Here is an 18,619-nt window from a genome sequence, read left to right as displayed (position 1 = left end):
CCCAGTCTGACCACTGTTTGTCAAGGGTAGATGTTCCTTTAGTTCTGCAGTCATGAAGGTCATAGCTATTGTCATGTGAGCAGAGTGTGGTACCTGGATGATCCCTGCTCCTGCCTTTCTTACTGGAAGAAAGTTGGTTTTAGATCAAGCCTACCCACATGTAGTGCGTGCATTAACCTTCTCCCACTACTCCAAGCCATCTAGAAAGACCCTAAGCCTGTTTTTACCACATGCCACCTTCTGCTCCTCTCCCTTCAGTTACACTATGTTAATGAAATACCTTCTCCCTGCCACACTAACCTCCTCATTTTGCTTATTATACTACTATTATTTCTTTTTCTTTTTCTTTTAACTTTTGAGGGTGGCTGCAGAAGGGAGGGATGGAACACACAGAGATCCTGTTAGAGGATGCCTCAGAAGTCAGTTAGTGAAACTAAAATCAGCATGATTTCCAAATATCCAGTTATTCCAAAAAGCCTATATAAAGGAAGCCTTTTTGAGTCTAATTCTGTCCACATTTCCAACTTCTATTTCCAGAGAGAATTTGAAATAACTAAGTGCCTTGGAAGTACAGGATGCAAGTCTTCATTTTACAGTGAAGAATGTAGATTCTGTCACTTCAAAGACTAGAACCATGTCTAAATTGATTTCAGAAATGCTATTGTCACACTAAAACAGTTTTTCTAATGCCTCCCTTTGTTTTTCAGCCTGTAGTAGCATGTGCACCATAAACCAAAGTTGTGTGCATTTATTTGAGTAAATGCTCCCATTTCTGCAGATGAAAATTTGCCAGGATGGTCTTACATGCAGTACAAGTAGTTCACCAACATTACAGCTTGTTTGATAGCTGAATTGCACTTGCAAATCTTTTTACCCTATGTTAGCTACAAATTCTTGTGCTGGCCCTATGATTTCTTCTTAATTTTTAGCTGAAATTTGTATAGAATCTGTGCAGTTCCCATAACCCCCAAATGACTTCTGGCTTTTTACACAGAGAAATGGCTTTGACCACAGGGAAGCTTAGAAATTACAGTGATAATGCACGCAGTATAGCTCTCTATGTTCTCAAGAGTCTTCTTAGTGTCCACTTTATGGGGAATGTCATGGACTTTAACAAACACTTCTTTCCCGCAATACATCAAGATCTGTATTTTCCCCTTGTGAGGAAAGTATCTTTTCAGCTTTCTAAAGTGTAGTGGCATCATGTGTCTAAGTCAGCTGCAGCCATGTTAGCCACAGCAAATAGGTAGATAGAGGTAGTGTAAAATGGGATTCTAAGATGTTTTTCAAACACAGACTAATAAAAACAATACACTTAAAAAAGATGAAAGGTTTCCTGATGAATTTTACATTTTGCTTTTATAAAATGTTCCTGAAGACTGTAGAGTGTTCTTAATCATAATTTTAGTATAGATCCTTAAAAACTGCATGCAGGAAACTTTTCAATAATGCATTACTCTCCAGCTTAATGTTTTGTTACTGAGCAGTAATGCCTGATTCAGGAGTACAAATGCGTATCTACTGGATGATGCAGAGATTTAAGCAGGGCTTCCTCAGGATACTAAGTTCACCATAAAATAATAAAAATAAATCTCAGACATCCTTTATGAACACAGAAGCTGTCTGGCAAAGTCATAAAAATAATATTACTGTACACAAGGCAAGAATTTTATAATGTTCAGCCAAATTGCACAGTTTCAATTTAAATGAACATTGCCATAGCAGTGCTCTATCCTAATAAAACAATGTCTGAACACTTTCTTCCAACTGTCTACACAATTTCTTTTTCTTCTTGTTCCATCAATGGACAGGATGTCCACTTTATGGCCTTCTCAGGGCTTGCTCTGAAAGACTTTAGAAAGAGTCAAACATCTCCAGAGCAGAAGACCTGACAGGAGAAAGGTGTCTGTGTGGCACAGGTGTACATCTTAAAACTCTTGAGTTGCAGTAACTAACAGAAGAGCAAGATGTTTTGCTGTAGACACTGAAAGCTTCAACTCGCCAAAAGCAAAATTCATTTGGTGCAATAGCCTGTTCTCTGAGCCAGAAAGTATTCAAAACCTACAATTTCAAAAGTTACTACCAAAAGGTGGTCTGCCATTTATACAAGAAGAATCACAGAATGGAGGCCATGGGGTGTCTTGGGCACTTCAAGCTACTTAAGAGAATTAAATTCCTTCCATGGTTCTGCCACCTTGGTAATCAGTATGGGACCATCAGAGTTAAACACAATGGTTCATACAGCTTGATGTAGGCAGTCAGGCTTTTAATATTAAAAGCTGTAATATGTGGATGCCCTTTGTTGGCTGAACTCAGCGCACAGAACACAGAATCTGAGCACTGGCCTGTCTGGCACATCAACAGAGGGTATGTATGCAATTTGAAAGTCTAGTTACACATACATGGGTCAACTTCTCTTTTGAATCAGACCTACTACTCTTCACAAATTTTTAGAACTTAGACGTGGTGCAAAATATAATTTCCAAAGAATGCAGAAAAGCAAATCTGTTAAAATTTGTAGTTATATTTCAAATTCTGACATGACTACTGTTAACCAGAGCAGTTTTTAGAAAGTGCCTTTTACATTGATTTTTCCTTCCAAACACAAATTCTTAAAAATGCAAACATTTCAAGCTTTCCATACTGCTGCAATTAATAGAACTTTTCTATGTAGCCTATATTTAAATCAAGGTGCAATCAAGGTTCCATTGTTGCCAATAGCTTCTAATCTGTTATAGACTATAGATACATTGAAACAAGTAAATGGAGCCCAAAGTAATTCAATTACACTTCTTCTTCTTGTAGACTTATTCTTCTCCATTACTTTACCTGAATTTATTTGTGAAATACTGGATGGCTCTCAGGACTCAGTAGCAAAAGAGAGAATGTACCCATGTCAAGGTTTCTCTTAGGCAGAGTGACCAGTATGGATGCGTTGCTGTATGAAGATTCTGTGAGTGGTCAGTAGAGCTTAAAAGGGTGCCCATGGCTCTGCTGTCTTGATTTCATTACTTGCGCAGCATTGCAAGGGGTGTATGCAAATCTTTATAGCTAAGAGACATCTGAAAAAATCTCTTGCTCTGTCTTCATTTAGTTTGTGGTAGCCTTCAGACACTCGTTTAGATGAATGAAGACAGCACAAATAGAAGATCAGTGTCATGTTAGGGCTGTCTTTTCATTGCAAGAGCAGCACATGCATCTGTGAGATTACTTAACTGGCAGGTGCATCCAAGCTGTGTTGCGCTGTTCTGGTATGCTAGTAAGTGTGTCCTTAAAAAACCTGTGGCTTTAAAACAGATATCATATCACAGATCACTAGAAGAAACATATTGTGGCATTCTCTGAGGGTTTTTGCTTGGAGTTAAAAAGATGTCTTATATATTAAAAATTCAATAAAGTACTGAACTCTTCTGAAAAAAAAAATAGTATTTCAGGGATATCTCTGAGACTCTCCCATTGACTGTTTCAGGAAATCAAAACCCAACCAACCAATCAAAATCCTGTAAAGATCACTCCAATTATGCCCAAACAATTCATAAAAAAAATCAAAGAAATGTTAATATAACTCTGTTCTTATGAATGTTGAGATTTTCCAAATATGTGGAAAATCTAAAAAGACAGTTGGAAGTCTTGAATCCACATTATAAAAAGCTTTCCTCAGTGTACATTTATTTCTTACAATGAAGCCTGAATGGAGTCTTAAATGGGTAGTGTTCACAATAATGCTTGGGGCTTGAAGGCTTTCAACATCCCTAAACTTAAAAATAGTTTTTGGTAGGAATCTGCGTACCAAGTGAACGCCAGTTAAGATGGTGAAAACGTGTTAAGAGGTCAATAGAGTCACATCTGGGACTGGTATAAACTGGTATAAGGTTTGAATTTATGTAAGCTATGCTGTTGAGTTTTTTTTCCTTTACTGGCAAAGTTAAAGGAAGCAAAGCAAAGCAGAAGAGCTGATGTGATAGGTCACTGGGAAAAAAAAAAAAAAAAAAAAGTTATTTTAAGGGCTAAGTTTCTTGCCTGCAGAGTAAATCACCCTTGATATTCTGAAGTCATTGACTGCTCCTTTCTGATGCAAGGTGTTCTTTCTTGCCTATTGCAGAAGTTTGAAAAAAACCCCAACAGATTACTCCAGCTGATTCTGCTCCTATTCTGTCCTGAAAACCAAGCCGTTCTGTGTCCTACCTGCAACAAAAGACAAAATGCCATTTCCCTGCTGTATAAGATGATGGTGTGTGTTTATCCTTCCCCTTATATGATATCTATCTTTCAAAACAGCCATTGGGGAATGGCTCCAGAAGATACGATAAAAAATTCTCAACCCCTAATTAGCAGAAAACCCTAATGGAGTTTCAAGATGTTTATATGATTTCCTAATACATGAGCTTCTCTGGGGAATGCCCTTTCAATCCTGAGAGGGGGACAGAAATGCTTGCAGGAGGGTAATGTGCCGGGGAAACTCCAAAATGAGCAGATGGGGCTGGATGGGACAGTGCCAAAAGCTCAGATAATTTGCAGGGTCGTAACAGCAGGCTTTTGAGGCTGGGGTCAAGGTGGACGGGGAAGCTTGCTCTTGCTTCATCAGAGAATAGGCATCAATAGAGCCACTGAAATGACTGAAATGATGCAGCCTGTGTTTTGTGCCATGTCCAATACCTTGGGAATCTCCAGGGAAAACACTCTAAAACCTTAGCTCAAGTCCTGCAGAAGGTGGAGAATCAGGGAGGTGCAGCTGTTCATAAATTACTTTCTTTTCATCTTCTAGAGGCACTCCTTGGGATTTGAAATGACTGTAGTTGGTATTCAATAGGGCTGCCCAGGTATAAATGTAATAAACCAGATGATTCTTCCATCAGTTATTCCTTTTTGAGCTGTTTTCCCAAGATACAGCTCTGTGCACAAGGGGATTTCTGTAATAATTACCCCTGAGTACTCAGTGGAATAAGTGGTAATTACACTGTCTAAACATAGAAATAGATCCTTGTGCCATCGGTTCCAAAACTGACAAGGAAGCCTTGCTCCAAATTTCTAAGTATTTTTTAGTTTTTGTATTCTTCTAGCACTGCAAGATTGAAAATACACACAGGGCTGCACAGACTTTCTTGCTCTGAGCTTATATGAACTACCTGTCTCATAACTTTTATAATAAACAGTTGCTGTGCCCTTGGGTTCCTTTCCTCAGACACAGAGCAGGGACAGCAGATGTTCTGCAAAATGAAATCCTTCGTGATTATGGGATTGCTCAGAGGGCCATAATACCTACCCACCCCCAAGAGAATGAGTCAGTCAAACAAACTAGAATACTATCCCTTTTTCCTCTCAGCACAAATGGAAATCATAGCACTGTTAGTAAACCATGCCACCAAATGGAAACAAAGAACCAGATGCGAAACTGGCAGAAGAAACTTATACCTGTGTTGTGATGGTCTGAGAGATCATATAGAGTAGCAAGGACAAAAATTATTTAATTGGAAAAAGGCCCACCTTCACCACCCAGTATCTTTGCCAAGCTAGAAGGTCTTAGGAAGAATGAAATGTTGAAAAAGCTAAAAGGGGAACTGAGATCTTGGAGAGAGTATGTGCAATTTGTACCACTATGCTAGAAGGTCTGTTCAACATCAGTTCACAGTATTCTACTCCTTCAGAATTATGTAGTAACTTTCACACTTATTTGCAGGAAAAGAATGTATCTCATCAGACTGACTTGCTGAATTAAAGATTCTAAATTTCTTTTTTTTTTGCTTTGGACCAAGGCACCAAATATAAACCCTCTGTCTACAGTTCAGTCTCTAAATATAGCTGAGAATTAAGATATTCCTGCTTCTGCATCCTAAATAATCTAATGGATCAATTACAGTTTTGCTTAGATGACATCTGGTATTTGCAAATATAACATGAAACACAAAATCCAACCAAAATAAGCATGAAACTAAAGTTTCCACCCATTCTACTTCATCCTCAATAAGCATATTATTGTTTTCAATCACGGGGTAGATTTTTCATCTTTCTTATAGACTTCAGCTTAGAAGCTCTCCAAGAGAATGTAACACAAGCAGAAGAAAAGGGCTGATAAATTTGGCTTCAGCCAGTGGTTAAGCCAGATGAGTGAATATCGTTCATGCATTCACTGAGAACACTGTCCCACTGCTTGAATTTTCAGCCTTGCACTTTTATTGATCAATGTGCCAGTCATGCCAAGCTAAATAACAGTTTGCATAGTCGGATGCAGCAAGGTTCGAAGTGAACACCAACATTAGCTGTGGTAGGGACAGAATCTGAAATGGATTAAATAGAACTCTGTCCCACTGCACCAGTAAGATCTTTGCCTATTATGTTTGGAAGCTACTGATAGTCCCACTAGACAGTATCCATGTTATCAACCCATTTCAAGAGATAGCCCCTTGGAGCCCTTTCCTAGCATTGTAAATAATGTCGTATCCTCAAATAGCCTAACATACTGTATTAGGGCTAGAATGCAAACTATCCCTGGATTTAAGTACACAGGATTGTGGAGGGGGGATTTTTTATCTCTTTTTTTTTTTCTTTTCCTTTTCTTTTTCCTTTTCTTTCAAATGCAGCCTAAATAGATAAATATAACTGCACCTGCAATCAGAGACTTCCCTTTTCCTCCTCCAAATAATGCATGGTCAGGAAAGCGATGGGTTATCTGTACTCCTGAGCAGTCAGCGCACAGCAAAGCAAGCAGTCCCACTCTAAAGACTGGCTAGCTTGTGGGCTCTGAGCAGCCTTGGAGGAAACCATGCCTCCTGAAATGCTCTACAATGAAGACCCATGTTTTCTCACAACTCCTACCACATACTGCCAGACTTGAAAACCTCCAAAACTACTGGCCATGGCAATCCATACTGAAAGGTGAATGATGGAGAATTTTCAATGGCAGAGGTTGCTGGGCAGGGTTGAGGACATGAACCATTCCTGTGAAACCGTACTTCTGACCCTTCCTCCTGGCCGTGCCGTGTGCTGTGTGTTGGGAATTACAGTTGCAGGTTTTGCCTTTCTGCAGCTGCACAGCTCCCATCCGTTCCACCGTCACTTCCCGACAGTGTGAGCAGGGGTGGAAGGAAGTCGTCCTCACACTCCCCTCACCTCCCTGATGTTCTTTCTCCTCCCTTGCTCTGGCCCAAGTGCTCACGTCTTCCCAAGGTGAACGAGACTGGGACTTGAAACAAGTTGAAACTATATTTTTTCCCCCCTTCTGGATTAATTTTAAATCACGCCTACTCTTTTATCCAGTTCACCAATGCACAAATGCTACTGCCAGCACAAAGAAGGGGATGGCTCAGCTGAGGGAGTGAGGGACTCTCAGCTGTGCAGGAGGAAAGGGAGAGACATTTATTTTAGTGGCAGTGGCAGCTTGTGCTGTGTTAAAGTTATTGTGAAACTACAGCAAAGTCACCAACTGTCATCATCATGTCTGAATGGATAACCTTCATCCTGCCCCCTTGTATTTATAGTGCAACAGATTCTAGCCATAGTCCATTTTATATATATATACAGCTAAAATTGTGTAAAAAATGCATGGCTTTAGGTATGTGGATGGAATGCGTGGGATGTTTTCATTCCAAGATTACAGCCCTACAAATACCTAAATATGGGTAATTTGACTGGTTTCTGAAACTAATACATTTTGTGGGTTTATGTTTCTAGAATCTCTATCTTACAAGAAACAAACGCTCCCTGTGATAATATCTGGCTTTAATTCCTTTAACCATAGTCATTGCACTTTGCTGAAGCAAGTACCATTCACAGCATGACACAGCTATCTATGAAATAATTTAACTGCATCATGCACAGTCAGCAGAAGTTCAGTGCTGTAATTGGAGAAAGTGACTCCATAGTGTCACTCACTATCTGAGCTAAATATTATGCTGCAACACTTTTCATTTCCTTCCTATCTATCGTAAAAATTTGGGCAATTTATCAATTATGTCAAAGCACCCTGGTTAAAAACTCATGTTCACATTTGATAAAAAAATGGTGTGGGGTTTTTTTTAGTATGTCATTTTAATCCTTACGGGTTCAGCAACTATAAACCTTAAGTAATATAAATAGCATAAGCAGGTGCACTCACCAGAGGTAGTTAAATGGTTCTTCATTGTTTAATTTGACCAAATACTTCAGAAATTACTTGATTCTGCTCATTGACAGTGTACGTGGAAAAGTTAGGCATGCAAGAAGCTGAAATAGCCACCAACCTTGAGTTTTGCAGCATGAGTTTGAGTTTCGAAGCTTAGTATCCTTGCTACACATTGTTGTGTGTAAACTGTCTAGAAGGACACTATTACAGAAGAAGAACTTGAGGAGTTTTAGCAACCATATAAATGCAAACTCTCACAGCTTCTGCTTGAATGCACGTAGACGAAGCAGCGCATCTCTCAGTTGTCTGTGCATGATGCACCCAGGTGGCAAATGAACCAGAGTCTGCCTTTCCCCAGCACTCCTGGCTGCAGCAGGATGCTCCAGGGGGTGTGGAGCACAGCACATGCTGCTCACACCAGGCCATCTTCTACCTGCTTCTGTCTTAAACCAGGCTCCTCCCCACAGAAACCTGTTTGTAGTTTTTCAAAGTCAAAAGTACTAAACTTACTCTACTTTATATATGCTTGTAATAGCCATTACTCTGGGAAATTTCCAGTTGTTGTACAAAGATGTGAACCATTAGAAGAATAGTGACATCTAAACCTTCCTAAATAACATAACTTAGCAAATAATGTTTTAAGTTCTTTTGAAAACCAAGTAATGCACGGAATATTACTTCCAGCTCCATATTGCAAGTGACTGGAAATAAAAGTATCTTGGCCTAACAAAATCTAGGAAAGACTGGCAGTGAGCAAAAGAAAATCTTCTATGACCAGAAAATAGTTCCAAAGCTGGAAAAGTATTTTGGAAATACATATTTGTTATTCATTTTATTTACAGATAATAACTCTTAAGTAGCAAACCTCCCAGTTACGACACAATAATTTGGGCTCTTAACAGACAGCTATTAGTGCCTGTGATATAATATCACTTACATCAATTTCAGTGGTCCAGCATTGACCAGAGAAGTAAAAAAGTAAAAAAGATCAGTTTCCAGCTCATGTTTAAAGTGAATAACCATCCCGCTGTATTTCTAGTACAATGCAAAGAGCTGTGATAGTCGCATGGTAAGGAACAACTCGGTCTCTACCAAGTGCTACGCAAGCTGTGTAGCTTGCTCTTCAAAAGGGTAATAAACAGTCCTTTTAGTCTGCCCAAAGCAATAAGAATAGAAGTGATTCAACAGCACGGTAGCCTAAGCGTGTCACTAAAATGTGGTCTTCTGGAAACTGCTTTTAACACAATAGGACTATTACTTGACCAGCACAGTTGATAGCCACATGCTTTTGTTGCCATGAGCTGTGAGAATCAATAGAATCAGAGATTGCTGTAGAAATGTGAATGTACTTTATGATGGTCTGTAGTAATTCTGTACATCTCTTATGTCTGTGTTCTTATAGCCACTTGGGCACTGAAGTAGCTGAAATGAGAAAGAGGCAGCAGTCACAAAATGAAGGAGCATCAGCTGTGTCTCAAGCACCTGGAAACCAAAGGCCCAACAACACATGTTGCTTTTGTTGGTGCTGTTGCTGCAGCTGTTCATGGTATGTCCTGTAGTATATTTGGTTCCATATCTGCCACAGGTAAACGATGACAATGGAAAGTGCCAGGCACTGGGAACATGCAAAATTCTGGGAGAGGATTGCTGCCAAGCGGCACAATTTAATATGTCACTTAAAAATTTGATTAAACAATTCCCTGATTTGGTTGGACATCTTGTGAGGGGGAAGAGGAGAGAATAGTAAATTGAAGCTATATTTACCCTACTTAAACCATAACTAAATGAGGAAATTTCAGTTGTAAAACTAGTATGTATGAATGAGACTTGATATGGTTGTTTTGTAATTTGCATTCAAAGGGGTTTTTTTCTGCTTGTACTTTTGATATTGCAGTTCTCTGCATTCAGGGTGGTAAATGGGAGATGGTCATAAATGTGAATATATGGTGACCTGTTTTACTACTTAGCTGTTGCACAATATATATTCTGTAAATCCAAAAATGCAAGCCTTAAATTCCACTTTATCTTTTAACTGGTGTGGCATAATTTTAGTGGGAAAAAAGCTCAAAAATTGTGGCTGCTTGTCTTTTCCTAAACAAAGAGTTCACTTGGAAAGTCAAAGAATTAAAACCAGTTTCAGAAATAGCTTTACATTCACAGTGTCTTGAGATGCATCAGTTTTTATTTCTCTTTTTCATGAACATAGTTAGTGTTGAAATATAAAGTAATTGATGTGCAGTATTGTTCAGAGCCTGTGCATCCTATTACATACACAGTTCAGTCTTTTTGGAGTGACCATTCCTCTGTGTATCTCTGTTTTCACTTGAATCAGCCATCTGGACCCAATCTAAAATCTGAGGCTATTTGCCCCCAGTATATTAAAAAATACATAGCAGCACGTATGCACCAGGCATCACATGGGACAGCTTTTTACAAAATACCGCACCGTGGAGGCAGTACCAGGGTGGACCTGCCTTGGCTGTTACTTCCAATTTCACCTGAAGGCAGAGGATATTTGGAGCAAGGATGAGTGAGACCTCATGCTTTTATGAAGTTACTTTGCAATGTGTTCAATCTGTACAGCAGAGACATGAAAATGTATTAAGTGGGAAGAAAAAGGGAGAATGTTTTGCCATTGTTATCACTGCTTTGTGACAAGGGCACAATGTAAGATTAGTTGTACTGTTACAGACCAGAGAGGTCCATTTAGCTCAGTATCCTATTTCAGGCAGTGACCTGTAGCAGATGCCACAAGGAAAGGATAAAACAAGTGGACATGTACCTCTTCAACCTGCCCACAGCAAAACTCCTCACAGCTTCTGCCAGTCTCCAGCTCAGGGACTTCCTGGCCCACAGGTTATTTCTGTGTGTTTTATAGCCCTTGATGGAATTTTCTTTCATTAATTTGTCCAACCGTTTTCTGAAGTGACTTCCTGAACTCATCTAAACTTTTGGCATCCAGAGTTTCCTGTAGCAATAAATTCTACAACGGACCTGTGCCCCCTGTGAACTATTACTCCCTTGTAATTATTTTAACCTACTAGATGTTAATTTCACTTGATGCTTCCTTGTCCTTATGACTGTGAGGAACAGTGAATAATTGTTCCCAGGATGATCAAGATTTTATAGGGTTCTCTCATATCCCCCTTCAGCTGTCTTTTCTTAGTCTTCTCTGTTTTTATCTCTGTGATACAGAAACTGACCCAGATCATGGTTTATTCTTATCTCTCTTCTGTCTATCCACCAACCTTGTGTCTCCCTCTGTACCTTTCCTATTCTACTGTCTCCTGTCTAACATGTGTGACTAGATCTGTTGCAGTAAAGACATGGGTGCACCACGTTTCATGTTTGCTCTTGGTTTTTCAGGAATTCCTAGCACTCTGCTTGCTTTTAACTAACCCCTGAAAAGATGTTTTCATAGAATTATCCACCATGACTACAACATCTCTTTGCTGAATGAAAATAAAGCTTGTCGTAGTACATGTACAGCTAGGGTTGGCTTTTACCTTGCATACTGCAACATGAATGGCCATAAAAGTATCAGTCTAATTTCTAAAACTTATAGAGAACCGATTTTATTTTTTTAGCATGCTATAGCTCAAGAAGTCTAATTTGACAACTATATTTTGAAGCTTTCACGAGCTTTATGACTCCTAGTGCCTCCACTCCTCAGAGTGCAATACTGTTATATATTTGAACAGTTGTGCATATGAAATCTAAATTAGGACAATTATTGCTTTAAAATGTAGGATGTCCCTTCAGCTGCTTTAGTAACTCATTATTTTTTTTCTTTTCTGTTAATATCCTGCTTTTCTGGGGTTTTGGGGTTTTGAGGGTTGGGGTTTTTTAGAAAGTAGATTAGACTGAGCATGGAGAAATCCTGTCAGTTTAAGCCAGTTTTCAGGATTAAGTCAAAGAATGGGTCAAAGAGGATAGTGACTTCATTTGCATTTTGTAAAATCAGAAAGGGAGAACAGATGATGTCTTTTCCAGCTCTATCTTCTGTGATTCCACAGTGGAAACTCCATTAGAGGAGAGATGGGGCAAAACTTTGAAAAAGCCAATATGAAATGTTTCAGAATCTCATTTAAAATGAATTAATTGGTTCTGGTGCCAAATTTGTTTGGTGACTTTGAACTGTCCAGGTACAGTACGGATTACTGTTCTTGCCTCAGTTGTGTACCCTAAAAAACTAGTTTTGAAAAAAAATACATAACAAACTTTACTAGTCACTCATTATATAGGGGTTTATAGGTAGGTAATTCTCTAGAGCAGTTCTCTGTATCAGGAAAGCCTAATCGACAGTTGTAACAGGTTCTCTGGACCTAACATAATGACATGCTTTCCCTAGTTCCACAGGTCTTTGTATTTGAGTAACTTGAATTTCTCAAGAGATACCTGCCTGGAAGTGTTTCTGGATTTATTCATGGTGATGACAATGCTTTAACTGTCAATATTAAGATCAGGAGACTTTTATTCTGTTTTTCCACCAGCCTGTGTGGCTGAGGACAGGTCTTACATCTTCTTAGGGCCTCGGCTTCCTCACCATTCACAGAAATGGGGGAGGTATATGCAGCTTTTAATAAGAAGCTTTCACTTTTATCTGTTTGAAGAGTTAATTAAATAGTTCATATATCCAAACAAATCATTAGAATTCTAAAAATATCTTTTGTGAATCATGTGATGTTTGTTTTCTGCTGTTCCACCCTGTGTTACAATCAGAATAGGCATTAAGTCTTCTGTTTGCTTAACAGCATAGGCAAATATTCACATCTTTGTTTGGGAAATAGTACTTTGCCTGACAGAGGCTTGTTAACAGCAAAAAGTTAGATCAAAAATTTATTCAATACATCTTATTACAAACATTATTTTTTTTAAGTCTCTAATAATTCTATCTTACAGGTAACAAATATTTGGAGTACTTCTCTGCTGTTGTTGGATAACTGGTAGGCAGCTCAGCCCCACGCAGCCACTTGCTCACTCCTGCCCCATGGGATGAAGGAGAGAATCAGAAGGGTGAAAGTGACAAAACTCCCAGGCTCAGAAAAAGACAGTTCCATAGATAAAGCAAAGCTGTATGCACAAGTAAAGCAAAATAAGGAATTAATTCACTGCTTCCCCTGGGCAGGCAGGTGTTCAGCCACTTCCAGGAAAGCAGGGCTCCATCGCATGTTAACAGTTACTCGGGAAGGCAGACACTACAGCTCTGAACCCCCCTCTTTCCTCCTTCTTCCCCCAGCTTTTATTGCTGAGCACACTGTCAGATCCCTTTGGTCAGCTGGGGTCGGCTGTCCTGGCTGTGTCCCCTCCCAGCCTCGGGTGCAGTGCCAGCCTGTTCGCTAACAGGGCAGCATGAGAAACAGAGGAATCCTTGATGCTGTTCAGCAACAGCTACAGCACTGGTGTGTTATCAGCACTGTTTTGGTCACAAAGCACAGCACCATATGGGCTGCTATGAAGAAAATTAACTCCATCCCAGCCAGACCTGCTACATCTATTGGCACTGATAACTGTCAGGACAGTAAATTGCTCAGTTTACAAGAGTAAAGCAGGGCTGATTACCAAGGTGTGATCAGATTGGAAAAGATAGAGGTAAGCAGACTCCTTACATTGGCCAGTTTATTGTAATAGGTATGGTGGTATGGTCAGGGTGTTGCCCAGCTAGCTTGAGCCCTGAGCTGGTACCTGAGCATCAATAGTGCAGGAAGGAGTCCTCCCAAGTGGAGAAAATAAAGTGTTTCTGAGGTTCACAACAGGAAAAGCTTGTCCACCGACTGCAGAGGCAGATGATATATCCCTCTGGAGATCTTCTAATAGGACCTTCCTCTCTCCACTGGCCTTATACAGGCCTTAGGTGCTTACTTGAGGAAGACTGCCTCACTAAAGCATCTAACAGATAAGTACCAGCCAGCTACCTAAGGTGCTGGAGTGAATCTCACCCTGTGTCTTAAGTTTCCACAAAACGCTGTTCCCATAAAGGACAGAAGAAAAGGCTTTCTTACTAGGTGTAATTTCAATTACTTGGGTAGCCTGAGAGTTGCAAAATTTGCAGTAAGACCCCTGACAGTCTATAATTTCCTCAATTACACTTTCTCCAGAGCGCTGCACATCTAGTATTTAGTGCTGTGGCTTTAGAGTTTTGAGCTCAGCTTGGCGAGGTAGGGGTAGAAGCCTGCTGTTTCACCTCCCCAACCTGATTTAGCAATCCATTACTCCAGCTTTACGAGCAGACATGAAGTCAGTCATTCTCTTTGCAAACACCTGTAAGTCACATTCTTCAAAAAAAACCCTCACAAGATGCTATCACAGGGATGTTGGTTCTTCTGCCAATTTGATTTTGCTTCCTCTTTTTCCCCCCTCCCAGAGCAGGAGTCATACATTTAATCCTTTCTTCCTTTCGTAAGGTGCTCAGTGAATTTTAAAGCTGAGGGACACTCTGATGCCTGATAATCCCTCTCCTCTTACAACACACAGAAGGCTCAGAAGGCATCTAACATCTGCCCTGCAAGAGACCGTAGCAGTACGGGAGCCTGGGGAATGGGACAAGGCTCCCAGGGGATAAGTGAAGATGATCACACAGCTTCACTTGGTTCTGTAGTTCAATTCAAATGTGCGAGCTGGAAGACCTTTACCTTAAAGGGAACCATTAAAACAACTGCTGAAGACTCTTGTGAAAGAGGGAAAGGGACTCGCATGTCCAGCAGCTCTGAGCTGTCTTGTAAAAAGCTATGCCTGCCATTTGATTTCTTGTGACCCTTCCATGACTAGTTTCCCACACCCAGGAGATGCCAAGGAAGATAGGGTGTTTGCCAGCTTGGCAGTAAACAACAGTTGCTCTTGGCAAGAAACCTTTCTCCTCCAGTTCTTATAACTTGCCTATGACTGCTGTGAGTTACATCTGAAACTTCTTCCTGATGACCTTGTTACACAAATATTTTTCTTTATTAAAGGGAACATTTTTCTTGCATGGGTTTAGCAGTTGACTTGGGTCTACAAGAAGATATTTCTGTAACTTGCACTATGAATATGAAATGACAGATACAGTTCTAAGGACAATTTTAAATTACTTTTTTTTTTCTCTATGGGGTTCAACATTTTCCTCCTCCTAACAAACAGATAGTACTCTAAATGAAAAACACAAACCCAAACAATATTTTTTTGCACTTCTCACCTTTCCAGTACTTTGAGATGAATATTTTTTTCTGGTGTATTCAGTGTGAATTTGCCATTCAAAAATTGTGTCTAAACTTTGCATGACTACACAAGATAATCCCTAGGGGTTATAGTCATGGCTGCATTATCTTATTTAACTACGGTAGAAAGTTTGGAGAAGAGGGAAGCAAAGACAGGATAGAAACAAAAAACAATTTAATGCAACGAATTATAGCCACATGTTCTGAAATACATGGAAAACAAAATCCATGTTCTTCCTATACTTGTCTGCAGCAGATCTTTTATACTAGGAGTAGACTAGATGGTACAAAAAGAGTCATGCAGGCTCCAGAATTTTGTTAAAGCTTTCAGAAAGAAAATTAAATTAAATCTTTATCTTTGAAACAAAAGCACTCATTTAAAAAAATATTTTTGGGTTTCAATTTTATTTTTTATTACAAACCTATTTTTTAAATTTTTCTTTTCCTCCCTGAACACATAGGACAATGCATCTGAAACAGATGTGCTCAACTCTCTGCATTTTACCTTTTTGAAACATCACACCCGAGAAAAGCAAATATGGAAAAGTGCATCAGGAATTGTTGTACTCTACTGCAGGCTACTGTACTCTATTTTATTGAAATAGAAACTGATATTTTTAAATATTTAATGGGAAAAGATGTTTCATTCTGAGCCTTTTTACACTTTAAACTACTTTAAAGACACAGGATTTCCATATGTCTTTATCATTTGCTGTTGCAGAGGTCAAAGATGAAAACATTCTCTGTCTTTCCTGGAAAATAATTTATTCTGAGGGATAGTAGGCTTAGCTAGCACAGGAACTCATGCTTTATGCATCTATAGGACAGTATCATCTGTATCCTCACAGTGCAATGAGCAGCACTGGTGCTTTCTTCGGAATGGAGCACCAGTTCTTCTGACAGGTAGAATTTAAAGCTGGATAAAATCCATTTTATGACCTGTCACGCAACCTACCAAATGTGATATTCTAGTAAATCTAGTAAATCAGTCTGAACTCACCTTGCCTTTAAGTCCACATATCCTCAGTGCTGAGGCCATGAGAGAAAGCTGCCTGGCAGACATTCCTGTTGTCACTGGAATGCACCATGGGGTGAGTGTGGGGTAAGGATTTACTTAGTCCTCAGAAATGGGCCTTTCAAGGTTCCCTGAGCTACTTAAAATAAGAAATTTAAATTCTCAGCATTTGGAAAAACAAGCAGAAGACACTCTAAAAATAAATAGCTTGTCAAATATTTTTTTTTTATACTTTAGTAAGTTATGTTAACAGCACTTATTAAATAATACCCAAGTAAAGTATTTCTTTTTGCTTTAAAGCCAGAGAAAGGGATGATCTCTAAAGTTAAAAAACTCAGAAGGGAGAAGCATGTCTTCCTAATGGGTATGATATTTAATAGGCTCACTCTGCTTTATGATTCAGACAGTGCAAGTGTTTTTGCAGTAGTTTTATGGATGTTTAGCTCCTCAGGGCAGGCTGGGGACAGGTGGCTCTGTGCATGCTTGTTTACACAACTCTCCCAGGGCATCACAGCCTGACTTGCTAACCTCTGGGCTTGTGCCCTTCTGTGGCACTGAGCCAGATTGTCAGTGTTAGCCTAATAATTCCTGGAAGTCTCCTCTCTCCTTGAGACAGAGCACAGATATACCTCAGATGTGATTCCACACACAGCTTATCCCAGAGCTCCAGAGGTGGTGAGTAAAGGCAGCTTTGACCGCTTCCTGCACCTCCCTGTGAAGCAGATGTGAAATGCTGTTTGAAAGAGGGGAGCACGTTTATTCTACACAAATGATGACACAAGGTGCAAAGGTATGCTAGATGAGGTCTCAGGTGTGCTAACTGCAGCAAGCTACTTCTCCATAATTTTTCCTGCATCTACTCTGAAGAGTAAGATGTGAATGCAGGAAATCAAAATGTTACCAGCAAACCAAAAGAACTATAGAAATAAAATCTACAAAAACCAAAATTTAATGTAAAAACAACTAAAGAAAGCTTAAAATTAACCTGTTTAATCTCATGAGAGCCTACCTCGGTCACTGTGGAGCCCTGTTCTAAATTAATCAAACACATCTCATCTCCCGTTGTGAAAAAGCAGCCAGGAAATCCCTATTTCCAAGGTCATCCAGCACCTTTTATCTTCCTCTTTTTTTCTTCTCAGCCCCCTGCCACCTGCCTCCACAGCCCTGTGGAAGCACAAGCCCTTGCACAGCCACGGAGCAGGGGCAGGGGCTGTGCACCAGCCAGTTCCTGCAGAAGCAGCTTTGGTGCAGGTCATTGCTTTGTGGGACGTGCAAAGTAAATCAAAATCATGCAGTTCTCTAGGAGAAATCTGTAAGCTACACACTGCATTTATTGCGGCAAGTGTCTGCCAAGGAGCAGTCACTAAGGTGCTGCTGGCCTACCATGAAATTGTGGTGGAAGCACAAAGACACACAAGACGTATCAGCCATCCAGCATACATAATTCATTTTAAATTCCTTTTCAACCAAGAATTCTGGTTTAAAAAAACCTTGAAAAAACTGTAAACTGAGACTAACTGCATGTAAACTGATAGATGTTTCTATTTTCAAAGGTATGGGGTAAACTTGTTCCTCCCCATAATAAAATAGAAGTCTAATGCAAAGAGTGGAGAAATAGCTTCTCAGGCAGCCGGTCTGTTAACTTTGATCACAAGCCAGTCGTAGAATCCTCATTAACATCAAAACCAGCCCTGGGCTCTCTGGGCCAAGCTTTATTAGTATCAGGATTTTATCCTTAATATTTTAAACTTTGAAAGTTCATTTCATTTTGAGGAACAGATGTAGACTCATGTGTTTACTGACATTTTTACCCATCTGTGATAACATAAGCAGGTTAGAGAATGGGTAGAACATAAACATATTAGCAAAATTTTAATAAATGTTTCTGAAGCTTCACAAACCAAATGCATAGATCCCTCTGTGTGTAATACTACTGAGATAAGAATCCCGCATTGGTCTAACTGCAGAAAATAGTCCTATTTCAAGCAAACAATTCTGTAAAGAAAATTGGAATCCAAAAAAAATAAATAAATCAGAACGGCAATCCTACTAAATTGAAGAATAAATACATGCTCAGAGGGGATTTGGGATAACACAAGGCTCATTCTAATTCAGCTGCACAGAAGATACTGACAGTAGCTCCTTAGAAGGAGATAGCAGACTAAGTCTAGTTAAGTTTAGAAAATTATCTTGATTCTGCCCTGGCGCAGCACACAGAGTGTATTCAGGGACAGCTGCTCTTGAGGAGGCTAGGGGGAGAGAAAGCAATAGCAGAATCACCTCCACTGGGGTAAAGCAGCTTGATGTCTCCTC

The 18,619-nt window shown here is 39.7% G+C and overlaps 1 protein-coding gene across 2 annotated transcripts in view; it reads left to right on the top strand.

Moving 5' to 3' along the window:
• RGS17 (regulator of G protein signaling 17) overlaps positions 1-18,619 on the top strand; it is a 76,250-nt gene that overhangs the window by 35,131 nt on the left and 22,500 nt on the right. For both annotated transcript variants that reach the window (XM_055714880.1, XM_055714879.1), the window contains exon 2: positions 9,501-9,644. In XM_055714880.1, the coding sequence (XP_055570855.1) occupies positions 9,526-9,644 (119 nt within the window). In that variant the 5' untranslated portion in view covers positions 9,501-9,525. The remainder of the gene's footprint in view (positions 1-9,500; positions 9,645-18,619) is intronic.

Source organism: Falco cherrug, chromosome 6 (assembly GCF_023634085.1).
Source record: "Falco cherrug isolate bFalChe1 chromosome 6, bFalChe1.pri, whole genome shotgun sequence".
Classification (NCBI taxonomy): Eukaryota; Metazoa; Chordata; class Aves; order Falconiformes; family Falconidae; genus Falco; species Falco cherrug.
Note: the sequence above shows the minus strand (reverse complement) of the source record. Positions and strands in the feature narration are given on the sequence as shown.